The sequence below is a fragment of the Telmatherina bonti genome (assembly GCF_933228915.1).
Source record: "Telmatherina bonti genome assembly, chromosome: 4".
In the NCBI taxonomy this organism is placed as follows: domain Eukaryota; kingdom Metazoa; phylum Chordata; class Actinopteri; order Atheriniformes; family Telmatherinidae; genus Telmatherina; species Telmatherina bonti.
The window spans coordinates 30,741,276-30,755,478 of NC_136622.1; the positions used below are offsets into that span (position 1 = coordinate 30,741,276).

The 14,203-nt window shown below is 37.4% G+C and overlaps 2 protein-coding genes across 2 annotated transcripts; both read left to right on the top strand.

Annotated features, from left to right (window-relative positions):
• Positions 1-3,346: 3,346 nt before the first annotated feature.
• Positions 3,347-9,282, top strand: LOC306754542 (acidic mammalian chitinase-like; the record flags this gene model as incomplete). The annotated part of the gene is made up of 12 exons (XM_079238560.1): positions 3,347-3,371; positions 3,443-3,472; positions 3,574-3,778; positions 4,793-4,849; positions 4,951-5,116; positions 5,280-5,404; positions 6,029-6,152; positions 6,241-6,423; positions 6,559-6,675; positions 7,092-7,224; positions 7,317-7,512; positions 9,237-9,282. The coding sequence occupies 12 exons, from the start codon at positions 3,347-3,349 to the stop codon at positions 9,280-9,282; spliced, it is 1,407 nt and encodes a 468-aa protein (XP_079094686.1).
• Positions 9,283-10,215: 933 nt separating this feature from the next.
• LOC306754543 (acidic mammalian chitinase-like) lies at positions 10,216-13,597 on the top strand (the record flags this gene model as incomplete). The annotated part of the gene is made up of 10 exons (XM_079238561.1): positions 10,216-10,240; positions 10,633-10,837; positions 10,950-11,006; positions 11,135-11,300; positions 11,388-11,512; positions 11,582-11,705; positions 12,342-12,524; positions 12,625-12,741; positions 12,839-12,971; positions 13,353-13,597. The coding sequence occupies 10 exons, from the start codon at positions 10,216-10,218 to the stop codon at positions 13,595-13,597; spliced, it is 1,380 nt and encodes a 459-aa protein (XP_079094687.1).
• Positions 13,598-14,203: the final 606 nt, after the last annotated feature.

Sequence of the window (14,203 nt, forward strand, 5' to 3'; positions counted from 1 at the left end):
TTTAAAAATCTAACTCAGGGGAGCATGGATACAGGAATATTACGGACATCATGTGGATTTTGACGCCAAAAGCAGCAGTTCTGGTTTTTGAATTTAACTTTTGGATCCTAGTTGACAATACTTTGATATTTTTTTGTGGGAGGTAGCAAAATAACACATTTTAGTCCTTATCAAAGCACCTTACTTGGAATTGCTGGACCTTGAGGTCAAGGATAGTTGCAGAGTACTGTATATAAAAAGAAAAACAACTGCACTCAAAGGGGAATCCAACTTGACTTACATCCAGCTGTGACGTAGGTTTGCAATCATAAAGTTTGGTAACATACCTATTTCCCCAAGACATGTTCTCTTTTTGAGAGGGAGGGGAAGCTGAGCGAGACCAGCTTCTACCAAATTTTACTGTATATTTTTACTGCACTGCAAATCAAATTTCCCCTTGAGGGATAATAAAAGTGAATTGAACTGAACTAAACTTAACTGAACTGAAAAAATGCTTCTGGACTAAATTTCAGGATTTTACCGTTGCATTTTACTCCCACTCTCACATATCATTATCCACTCTCTCTAAGCCTTTGTCCTGTTCCAAGCTCCTGCCTTTGACCAAGACCTTTTTGTCCATCAACTCATTTGAACTCTGTTGCAGCAATGAGTCCTTCCTGATTGGGTAGACGAGACTGTTGCAGTGCAGAAAGGCCAGAGTAACTGCAGAGAAAGATTTGGTGATTCTCCCTCCTCATAGTCTCTGATGTCTGATGTTTTTATTTTGTGTTTATGGCACAAACTCTGTGAGAAACTCCAGAAATCCAGAAACACGTAATCACAGAGTATTAGGGAGTACTTTCGCATAACCGCGCTGCAAGCAGTGGTGCATATTGGGTCTGGAAGAGGTGTACATCAAGCCTCCACGGACCTATGCTAAGCATACAGTTGAGACATTGTAACATACCTTAAACCAGTAAACACTGCCTAAGTATAAATCCAGTTCTAGAGTACAATAAAACACCACACAGAAAGTAGACTGAATGCAACAACCATTATTTAAAACACATTTAAGTCTAAACTTTTTTTTTTTTTGCTCAAAACAAGCAAAGAAACAGTTAAGTGTTGTTTCATAAAAGCAATACAGATTCAGTAAAGATGTTAAAAAGTTCTCTGCAAAGGAGCCTGTCGGATGCAGAGTGAAAAAAGCTCAGGACAAGTAAAAAAAAAAAAAAAAAGAAAAAAAAAAGCTTGAGTAGCCTTGACATGTTTGTTGTTTTATCCACGTGGTCATGGTGTCACATGTGAAACACTACACTTCATCCACCCAACAAGCGCTCACCTAAATTATTTTCCTTTTTTCACCAACCCAAATCTGGTCAAAGTTGCACCTACAAAGAAAATATATTCTTCAAACAGCATGTGGGGTAATATGCCTGATCTACTGTATATGTGTCACATTTCTTAATGGAAGCTAAATTATTTATGACTGAATGAAGCGTCACAATGAATGCTGTGGCTGCAAGTGGCCTAATATTGTTTCTTTTCAGAAAAGATTCCTTTGTTTGTCAGAAAAGACCCCTTTGTGTAGTGAATTGAAAGCTAAAGGAGGTCATAATGGGAGCATTAGCATTTAGAGAGTTTTACCATCTCTTATCACGGCTGAAATTGAGATACTTCTAGGTCATTTGAGTCAGTTAAAAACCTCCCTCAGGAAAGAAGACTAGTAAGCCAGATCCACAGTCTTTCTTGCAACACCATAAAGGATCAAATAGCTCAGGACTGAGGACATCTTATCTATAGATATGGATATACTGTATCTATATCTATATTGCACTTGTCTCTGAAATTCTTGTACTTGTAGCAATATTTTCATTGATTTTTCTTTTTTAATCGTTGCATAATTCTGACACAAATAGGACTAATGACTAACAGCATTTTCCAAACAGAGATTTGCAAACTTCAACAGTAGTTTCTGTTCCTTACTAGTGTTGAAGAGTTGAATACAAAAAAAAAAAAAAAAACCTAAATGTTTCTTACACACTGACTTATCTAAGAAAAGAGTCCTTTAAACTTTAACCTGTTTAACGTTAGGTTTATTGGCTACTCTAAATAGTTCTTAGGAGTGAGTGTGAGCATGAATAGTTTTTTGTCTCTCTGTGTGGACCCTGCCTTTTGCCCAATGATTGCTGTGATAGTCCCCATCTCCCCTTAATTGGACTGAGCAGTTCAGAAAATGACTGATAGTTTGATACGTCCCACATGGAATAAACCAGTTTAAAAAATCAGCTTTTCATAGTTTTCCCTTTTTTAACTTATGCTATGCCTTTTTTTTTCTTTCATGATATACAAATGATATATGAATAATGGTGAATATAATTTCACTGATTAACTGATTCCTTTGTTAATCATTATTAAAAGTATCTAGTTATCCTTTAATAATCAATAATGAAATATTTTACGGAATTTAAATTGTCTTAACATCATTTTGAATAAAAATGTAGCATCTTTTCTATTACATGAAGTACACAATACATTAAGTTAACACAAAATTAAACTAAATGAGTTTTGAATAAATAGATTGGCCAGTTAAATAAAGGAACTGAGCAAAATGTATCTGTAATTAATAGTATAGGCCATTGTGTGACATACAATGGTTTACAACAATACCTGTCAAGTTCTCAGTCACAGGTTCCTCTCCTCAGGGCGCTCGTGGGGTGTGGGGCTCGGGGGGTGAGGGTGGGGGGTCGGGGGTCGGTTTATTTTCTTCCCATATCAAAACCCAGGAAATTTCCGGGAAAATAACAATGTGGGAAAGGTGCAGGAAAGACGGGTAAAATAAGAGTTTCCCGGCCAAAACAGAATACTTGAAGGTCACTTTAGATGGCATTGTTGGCCATTTATCATTCTGTTCCCATGGAAACATAGCAAATAGGCCTATCTCGTTCATCAGTTTATCAGATCCTCATTTCTGTTGGAATAAGGGAAGTTTGCTCAACCTTGCGCTGTGTCACATTTATCAGGCAATAAAAACAGATATGATCATTCACCGCAGACTATTGTGACCAGATACAAAGCGACAATAATCTTGTTCTTAAATGTCTGGCTCGCAGCCTTTGTCCTCATGTTATCCTGCCTATAAAAAGACGTCCTTGCTGGAGCAGCAGGACAACCAGCAGATCACCTAGAGAAAAGGTAATCGTTCACACGCTGATGCTTTTGCAGCTTTTATTTAAAAGGCTGTATTATATGCAGCATAACTGGTTCTTACAGAACAGTGCATAATGTTGATTTTATTATAACAAGTCTTCCGATTTATTTCTTTTTACTTTTATAGATCAGTTTGAGGACTCAAGTGAAAAAAATCATGGCTCGACTGACAGTCTTGGCTGGTAAGTAACTTTATTGGACGTGGTAACGATATTTAAGGAATTGTTAAATTAAAAAGTTCTTTTTTTTCCAGGGTTGTCCCTTCTGTTGTGTCTACAGATTGGTATGAATCATTACTTTTATGTGACTAATATTTGCATTTTTATTATGGTTAATAACACAAGAACAGAGATATGAGCTAATCCTTTCTTTTTAATTCAAAAGTGTCCTCCACCAAACTGGTGTGCTACTTTACCAACTGGTCCCAGTACAGACCAGGTGCTGGCAGATATCTACCTTCAAACGTGGACCCCAACCTCTGCACCCACTTGATCTACGCTTTCTCAATCATCAGCCCTACCAATGAGCTGTCGCCATACGAGTGGAACGATGATGTTCTCTATAAATCCTTCAATGAACTCAAGAACAAGTGAGTTTCAACTGGCTGAATGTCAACCAATCAACATAAAAACTGGAAATACAAGAAAAACCAGCTGGGAAATTTTACTAATAATACAGTTTTATTCTGTTTAATGATATAGTTCTTTACATATTGAATTTATTTCTAATTGTTGATTCATTCAGTGAACTAAACTATTTAGTAAAATGTTGAGTATAGGCAACTCTTAAACACACAAATACATAACACACTCAAAATTAGTTTCTCTAAGGGAATTTTTTTTTTAACAAAGTACAAGCTAGAAGAGAACTCTGAAAGAACAAATTTCCACTAAGCAGCTCGTTTCTACCCAAATAGAGATTTCCACCATTTGTTCCAGTCCGACGTTCATTTCATATGGATAAATCAGTTTCCTGGATTTGTAGATAGTAAATCCGCAGTGTCTTGGTTATGTTGTGGTGTTTGTTGCTTGTTTACATCTTAATTAGTTTTGTTGCAGTCATGAAACTTTCAAAGGTCCTCTATTTTTCCCTGGTTCATATTCAGTATCCATAATTCTGTCCAGATCTAACTTTGGTATCTTGTAAAAGCTGTGGGGAACTTCTCCTGTATTTTGTGGCAAAACACCCTGACCATTGATGGTGGAGTTAAATGTGTGCATACTGGAAGGGGGCATATTTCGCTATGATAAAAAATCCTTCATTAAAAAGTTCCTGGATCCAAATTGTGATCTGGATCAATGGTGTCTAAGTTTGACCAAGACCCATTCTCAGAAAAAAAAAATTAAGAAAACCTATCCAGTAGTTTTTGCATAAAACAAAGCTAGACAGACAGACAGACAGACAAATAAATGAAAACCTTCCCCACCTCTTTGGTGGAGGTAATTAACAGAAAACAGAGCTATCAATGGGAGACTGCACCTTTTCTCTCATTCATAGAGCAGATGTGGAACCATGGCAACTTTGATAAATATAACAAAGAAAGAACTTTTACTTGTGGTACTATTCTATCATAAACTCTACCTTCTCCATGTCTGCATCACAGAAACCCCCAGCTGAAGACTCTGTTGGCCGTTGGCGGCTGGAACTTTGGAACTACACAGTGAGTCTAACTAAAAACAGCATCAGGACCGCATCATTTAATAAAAAGTAGGAATTTAAACATTTAATCGTCTTTTAACGGATTTATGTATATGTATACAGATTTACCATCATGGCTTCATCTCATGCCACCCGCCAGCACTTTATCCAGTCTTCTATCAAATTTTTGAGACTTCATGGTTTTGATGGACTGGACCTGGACTGGGAGTATCCTGGAGCAAGAGGAAGCCCACCAGAGGACAAGCGGAGGTTCACATTACTTTGTCAGGTCAGCTTAGAAATGTATTTAGTCAGCAGCCATACCAGAGAAGTTGCAGAATAGTTTAGTCTTTTTTTCATGTGTGACAAAACCAGTATATGTTCTCCAAATAGTCTTTTGACATAAGCTGAATACAAAACTATAAATTTGACAGTTTCTGTTGTGTGTTTAGGAAATGCTGGCAGCCTTTGAGAAAGAAGCAGCTGAGACCAAAAGGCCACGACTGCTGCTTGGAGCCGCAGTGGCAGCTGGGAAGGGAAACATTGACAACGGTTATGAGGTTGCTGAAGTGTCGAAGTAAGTTAATTCAGTGTTGAGCTGTTGTATTGATAGTGCTTATTTCACTCCATTTTGGCAGTGCACACACATGTTTTGTTTCGCGAAGGTTTCAGGAGTAATAAATATTTGTTGTGCAGGAAAAAAAAAAGTTTTTTTTTATTGTCGATAATACTGAGAGAAGAGGCAATAATTTCATGCTTCATCTGGTGCAGCTGCTAAAGTATGTTCAGTTATATAAAGTTACATAAAATACAAATGATATGTAATATGATACAACTGGCCATTTTTAGACTCAGATACTTTTACAGTTTAATTTTCTGATAAACATAGCAACTTGTAATAAACTGGAAATAGGAAAGATGGTTTCACTTAACTTTTTTTAAACATACTCTTGGATCATACAAGTAAATTATTAGAATAATATTAAAGAGTATTATAAAAGTGTGCTTTTATGTAGCTTATTTGAAACTTTTATAGATGAATGTCAGAAACTGAATGTGGGATATTTATAGAATCTAAATTGACTTTTATTACAGAATAACAATTTATGTAAAAATAGTGTGTTAATTAAATGGGAAATGTTATAGAGTAACTTTAAAGACCATCACTTGTAAATTAATTTTGTTTCATTGCGTTTTGTAGGTCCCTGGACTTCCTAAACGTCATGTCCTATGACTTGCACGGAGCTTGGAATCCATTCACCGGTCACAACAGCCCTTTACACCGGAGCCCGAGCGACCAGGGTGACTTCATCTACTTCAATGTGGTGAGTAAAATCCTCAGCAGCACTCACAGCTTAGCCTAACTGTGGAATGTCTTTGCCTTTAACATGTCACCCCTTTTTATGGTTTTAGGACTTTGCCATGAAATACTGGCGGGACAAAGGAGCTCCTCTTGAAAAGCTTTTGGTTGGCTTTCCCACATATGGACGGACTTTCCGCATATCAACAGCAGATAATGGTGTAGGAGCACCCGCCAACGGACCTGCCTCTGCTGGGCCTTTCACACGGGAAGCTGGATTTTGGTCATACTATGAGGTCAGTCAACACAAAGCACAACAACATGCATTTTATTATCTGAATTATTATCATAGATGTATAATATATAATAGATGTTTAAAACAAAACATGATGAAAATGTCTTCAAGGTCATTTACTTTCTTTTTCTTCCAGATCTGTACCTTCCTCCAAGATGGCAGTCTGAACTGGATTGAAGAACAAAAGGTGCCCTATGCCACCAAAGGCAATGAGTGGGTGGGCTTTGACAACAGGCAGAGCTATGAAATCAAGGTAAGTTATTTTATTCTTCACATTTATGTATAAAGACAGAAGCACATTAGATACATATTGCTATGCCAGTTATGCTGGACACAAGTGATGATAAACGGCACATGAAGGTTTTTAATAACTTAAACTGAGCAGAAGGTGGCACTCTTGTTACAGTGGTTATCCTTGTGGAAATGTCCCAGTTTATCTGAAGTTCTGTTTTTGTAATCTGGTTGATAGGATCATGCATGAAATATCCCTTTGAAGAGATTTTGTAGTTTCACAGATAATTCAAGCTGGTTTTTTTTGTTTTGTTTTGTTTTTTTTTCTACTGATAATATAAGGCAAATTAACCATGTCTATATGTAATAAATGAAGATTTTTAAAATGTTTTATACCACAAAAGAATCTTTTTTAAAATGGCTGCTGATATTTCACAGGCACAGTTTGTGAAAGATAACAAATTTGGAGGCGCATTCGTGTGGGCTCTGGATCTGGATGACTTTTCTGGACAGTTCTGTGGCCAGGGAAATTATCCCCTCATCAGCTATCTCCGTTCTCTTCTGGAGTCAGGTAAACAAAATTCATCAGTGCTTTCACTTTTTTTTAAGAAAAGTCTTCCCACATAACCTTATGTCCTTCATTCTTCTCAATATATTTGCTAGAATTCCCACCAGCACCTCCTGAAACCTCACCTGCACCAGTTGCCAACAGCACCCTACCCATTCCAGCTTCTTCCACCACAGCAGCTGGCACTACCACTCCCAAAACTACCACAACTGCTGCCTCTGCAGATGGTTTCTGTGTCGGAAAGGCTGACGGCTTGTATGAAAATGACAAGAACGCAAACATCTTCTATCAGTGTGTCAGTGGACACACATATTTGCAGAAATGTCCAGTTAATCTTGCTTTTAATGAGAGATGCAAATGCTGTGACTGGCCTTAAATAAATGTCTGATTCATCAAACAAGATGTCGTATGGTAATTTTGTCCAAGCGAGCCACACTAACCATAGACAGTCCATACTGCTTTAGAAATGCCACAAATACAACACAGGAAATTTGTCCTGAAATGAAACCCTGCAATACATGTGTTGCAGCCAATATTATAAGGAAAGGCCTGCCTAAGCAGCTACCTGTGTTCTCTTCATTTGATTAACAGTTTTAATCACTTTTACAAGACATTCATGAAGTAAATCCACACTACATAATGTTTACAAAGCCAACCCTCCAGTGGTAGATCATTGAATGAAGGAGAAGAAATCTGCATCCTTCCTATTATCTGCTCTGTCTTCTGCAAAAAAAATTTTCATCTGTGCAAGCTTCCCAGTGTGTGTTTTCCATGTTGTTAAATTAAAAATCATTTTGTTTGGTGTTTAAATGTGTCAGCTAGCATGAAACTACTCAATAAGGGAAGACTGTTCCAGATGGCTGCAGCAGGCAGCTGTGTAGATTGAGTTCAGTATAATATAGTTACACCACTGTAAAACAGAATTTGGTTTAATACCTGCCAATTTTTTGTATGTAAAACAAAAACATTAGCATGGTTAGGCTGTACTATCTTTGACAGACAACTTTAGGAAACAGGAGCTAAAACAAGGACAAAATATCATTATACTATAATATTGGTACCTTGCCAATACTTAAATCGTAAATATTTACATGATTTCACACCTGAAGAAAAAAAAAAGTTTTGTTGTCTTTCTTTAACTCTTTAACTTTTACACTACCAAACAGGTCAGAGAAAAATGTTTTTCTTTGTTTTTTTTTGTTGTTTTGGAAAAGAATGAACAGAATAAATGTTTTTAGCAAACTGTTGTTAAAAATAAGTTAATAATATTGTAACAACAGTGAAATGGTTGACAATTCAAACAGCAGTGTTATAACAATCACTTTGTTGTTTTTTCATACCAAAACCAGTTGGTAGAGATGGCTCAGGCAGGTTTATTTCCACAATTTTTCAAAGAACTTCATCAAAGTCAGCAAATTTACCTCTGCCAAATGGCAGACCAGGACCTTAGAGGGTTAATCATAACATATAAACATTGTTTTTAAAAGCTTTCATGAGATAACAAGTGTATTAAGCAAGACTATAATGATTATAATGCCTAACACATGGTGGTGTTTCCTGCAGAGTAACAGGGATTAAACATCCAACGTGTTAGATCTTTATCTGATTTCTGGGGATGAGGCATGAAGGCAACGTTAGTTTTGGACATTCAATAATGATTATCATGGTTTGAGTATCATTTTATATATAAATAAGCTGTCAAAAGTTGGGACACACCTTACTATTAAATCTAATGGTGCCACAAGTTTTTTTGTGGCGCAGAGCAGGTATAGAAAGCAAAGTGACATGACTGCAGGTCCTAAAATGTGCAATATGAGCTGATTAATGTTCACTCATCAGAGAAATTTGTAAAGTTGAGGTTGCTATTGAAGGAAAATTGGGCTTTTTGTTTCACACTGGGAATAATAGTGCATACCTTGCCCTCTTGTGTCAAAGACAAAGTATTGCAAAAAATAAAAAATAAAGAAAAATTAGGATTTTACCCTTAAATTTTTCTTTTTCTCATCTAAATCCAGCTTATTCAACTTCCTCACCTTTCAGAGCTTTCCTCTGCAGAATTAAAAGACCTCAAGATGTTAATGTGGTGCACTGATGCAAAATTTTACATAATTTATTAACTCAACCCCTGAAAATTATTAACATTTCAGTTTCACAATTTTGATTGTTTAATATTGTTTGGATTCTTCATTTAATTCTCCCAATAAAAAAAAAATCTTAATTACACAATGTTATATATTTCTTGTGTTAAAAGGAATAAGTGAAGCAATGCCTGCAAGTTCAGAGAGACAACAAGAGCCGCTGTGCTGTTTCCTGTGGGATCTGCCTCCTGTTTCGTGTTACAAATCAAACACACACCCATCTAATCTATCTGATTTATTTAAACTACACACTTCATGCCTTTGCCCCCCTCATGCTTGCTGTCACTCCTGCCGCTGCTAACCAGAAAGCTGCACCCTGCATGCTCTTGTTCAGAGCCATTCTGCCACCTCAGCATCCACCTGTAAGCTCCACGCAGAAGAGAAGAGTATTGTTCAGTAATCACACCCGTATTTAGCTGATTAAAACATATACGGTACTAGGAACAAGAAGTGATGGGATCAAAGTCTACTTGCCTAACCAAATATTCACAATAAAGCTTTAGACTGGGAGACTGCCTCATACAATAGGCTCATCAACATCAACATGTCTGAACTGCTTTTAAATGGCTCTTATCGGGCTTTTATAATGAGTGACACAGAGTTGTGGTTCCTGCATGCCAACGTTTAAACTGAGATAATGTTGAATTTTAATGATTTTTTTGGTCAGGTTAAAGTTCTTTTACTATCATTATTTGATTTCTGTGAATGATGCAATCGTGAAACATCCTCAACTTTGGACATTCAGTTTGTTTTGTGTTAATGATTATCCTGATTTGTGTATTTTTCCACCAATCATAGACGCTTACTCATGACTTTATTTTTTACTTACTTTGTCAGAGTGAGCCGCACAACTGCCATGGACAAGTTCATTCTGATAGCAGGTAAGTTGTGACACTTTATTCAACACTATTTCTACAACAAGTAAGTTTCAGTGTCTCAATCTGCAACTTTACAGTTTTCTGTCTGTGCCTGAGCAGCTTGGGTGAGTCCATAAATCATACGGCAACTTGAGATTCATACAGTAGACCGGGGGTGTCCAAAATCAGTCCTCAAAGGCCACAGTCCTGCAGGTTTTCTGACTCACGTAACTCAAATTAAATTGATCCAACAGCCTGTGAATGTTCTGCACAATGACTGATTAATTTGAGTCAGGTGTGTTGGAGCAGGGATACATTGAAAACATGCAAGATTGTGGCCCTCGCGGACCGGAGCTGGACACCTCTGCAGTAGACATATAATTACAAACTAAAATTCATTTCCCTTTCACATTCAGCATCCTCTTCCAGACTGGTTTGTTATTTTACTAACTGGGCCCAATACAGACAAGGCCAGGGGAAGTTTATGCCTTCAAATATTGACCCAAACCTCTGCACTCACCTAATCTATGCCTTTTCTGGTATTAACGAGGCAAATGAGTTAGCCACTATAGAATGGAATGATGAGGAGCGCTATAAATCTTTCAATGGACTTAAACAGAGGTCAGTCAGCTTATTTCTTGCATTATTGCTATTTATTATTGCCATATAACTATTTATGATTACCATTTAGCTAATAGCCCTTGCTACCAACTGAATGTGTTTATTTCCACAGGAATCCCAATCTAAAAACACTTCTGGCTGTCGGAGGCTGGAACTTTGGAACGCAAAAGTGTGACATCTACCATGAAACAATCATTACATGTCACTCAGTCCTGCTTCTTTTATATGTTAGTTATATATGTTAGTTTTATATGTTTTTATATGTTAGTGTCTTTCTTTTCTTAACCTGCCTCCCAGATTCACTGCAGTAGTGTCAACACAAGCCAACAGGAACACATTTATTCAGTCTTCAATCAAATTTCTGAGAAAATATGGCTTTGATGGACTGGACTTGGACTGGGAATATCCTGCAGCAAGAGGAAGCCCTCTGGAGGACAAGCAGAGATTCACTTTGTTATGCAAGGTCACATCTGGAATTAATGGGCTGATGCTGAGTCGATGCTTAACATGAACCTTGAAATGATGATCCCTCTTTATTGTGTGGTTTTAGGAGCTGCTCGAGGCCTATCAGGCTGAGGGAACGGCAAGTGGGCGGCAAAGGTTAATGATATCGGCTGCTGTGTCTGCTGGGAAAGGAACCATTGATGCTGGTTATGAAATTGCAGAGTTGTCCAAGTATGTTTGTTTCCTGACTGAGCGATTCCTATTTGATTGTTGAACTCAATCTTGCATGTGTTCTTTCAGGTATGTGGATTTTATTAACGTGATGACGTATGACTTCCATGGCACCTGGGAGAAAGTCACAGGACATAACAGCCCTTTATACAAAGGATCACACGACACCGGGGACAATGTTTACTTAAACACCGTGAGTTCAGGTCTTTCTAGCTTTTGCTTTAATTTACTTATTATTATTTTGCCATTATTGTTATTTTTTATCAGGAAATGTACTCTAACTTGAAGTATCAAAAGAATATGAATGAAAATGAGACTATGCTAAGCTGGACTAAGTATACCAGGGGTGTCCAGCGCTAGTCCTCCAGGGCCACAATCCAGCAGATTTTCCATGTATCCCTGTTCTAACACACCTGACTCGAATGATCGGTCATTGTGCCAAACTTCCTTGACTGTTGGATCCATTTAATGTGAGCCAGGTGTGTCAGACCCGGGATACAACAAAAACCTGCAGGACCTTGAGGTCCAACTTTGGACATCCCCCCCCCCCCCCCCCCCCTCGCCAAAGTGGATGAGCATTTTACGATGGAAAATCATGAATATAAAGCCAGAGAATGAACTGATTATTACACATTCTGTTAAAAAAAAATGAGGCTCAGAAACATCTGATCTGGGTGAAATGTTGAAAAGAAAAATGAATAACTGAAATAAAAAATGTCATATTTATGTGTTCTGCAGCAATAAATGGGAATCCCAAACAAATTTCCCTGAAAACATTTTCCCTTCAATTGCAACTTGAAAGCTTCCAAATATCTTGTTTACAATACAGGACTTTGCTATGAGGTACTGGAGAGACAAGGGAGCACCTGTAGGAAAGTTAAATATGGGCTTTGCAACATATGGACGAACATTTCGACTCGCAACCCAATCCAGTCAAGTTGGAGCCCCAATCAGAGGCCCAGCTGCTGCTGGTACTTTCACGAGGGAGGCTGGTTTCTGGTCTTATTATGAGGTGAAGATGTCATTTTATGCAGTTTCACTCTTAGTATTTCATTTAATACTAAAGTCATCAAGAAATGATTTAACATGCTTTATAAAAACCCTACTTTTAGATTTGCACTTTTCTTCAAGGAGCCAGTGTTCAGCTGATCGAGGATCAGAAAGTTCCATTTGCCACCAAACAAAACGAGTGGGTTGGATACGACAACAAAGAAAGCTTTCATACAAAGGTAGTTCAGTCAACAGTTAACACTACCAGAAACAAAGTGGAAACTGTAAGTTAAGGATAACAATAAGGTGCAAATGTTTCTTTCTTTCTTCACTCAGGTCCGTTATCTTAAAGACAACAGATTCGGAGGAGCCTTTGTCTGGGCTCTGGACCTTGATGACTTTAACGGACAGTTCTGTGGGGAAGGAAACTTCACCCTCATCAGCTATCTCCGCTCTCTGCTGGCCTCAGGTTAGAAAAATAATGTGGGTGGCTGTACTGTGAATATATATACATATATATGAAAGTTTTAATCATTTGACTTTATTTAAAAGATTTTAACCAATAAGAACCAGCATGACATATATGATGCATACAGTATCTGAGACATTTGGCATCACTTTATGGTACAAACTTTGCTCAGAATATGATTTTGTCTTCTGCCCCTTAATGGACACCAGAAAGCAGAAGACTGCACTGTAAAATGATGATAGTTAATGGTATAGCAACAAATAAAGACCCCAAATTAAACATTTTTGGACTTATTTGATCACATTTTTTCATGGGTTGGGTCTTTATGAGTTAAGTAAACATTACTGTGAAATGATAAAGTATATCCATCTATATCTCCAGATCTACCCCCCCTTCCCCCTACAGTAAGCACGAAACTGGTCACCAAACCTCATCCCAGACCAACAGCTACTACTTCCTCAGTGGTCTCTGATGACAAGTTCTGTGCAACAAAAGCTGGAGGAGTTTACGCCAAACCAGATGCACCAGGTTCTTTTTACAACTGTGCCAACGGGATCACCTGGATCCAGAACTGTTCATCCAATTTAGTCTTTCGGGACAGCTGTAAATGTTGCGACTGGCCCTAGAAACTCTTCCTACAAACTGTCAGCAAAAGCCACAATCTCCTTTCCCTCCTTTTCTTTGGCACTAAGTTAAGTTTCATTAATAATACGAGCTGATTTCTGGACTTTTTCTCTCTTATTGCAAAGACTCATTGACTGGTCGTTTGGTTTGTGTTATTAGTTGTGTTCAAATCAGTGCTGACGTTAAATTTGAATTTGAATTTGACCATATCCAGTGTTTATGCAGCTAAAAGCACCAAACCACCTTGAGGCTCTTATCATAAAAGACGTGTTTGTTATTGACTTGTGGAATAAATTTAGCTAGACATTGATTAATATTATCCCTGCAAGCAAACGACATAACATTTGCTTATAAACTGGTGTTTTTTTGACATAGTGAAAACTTGGAATGATGGTATATATTTTGCCTTCTTGTGTCCTAAATGAGCATTACAAAAAAATAAAGATGAGATTTTACTCTCAAATCTTTTTTTCTGTTCAACTTATTGAGTCGCTCACCTTCTGCAGAATTAATACTCCTTAATATGTTAATGTCATGCATTCATGAAAAGATTGATATGGTTTCTATTAATCAGCTTCTGAAGATTAAGAACATGTTGGTATCATGAG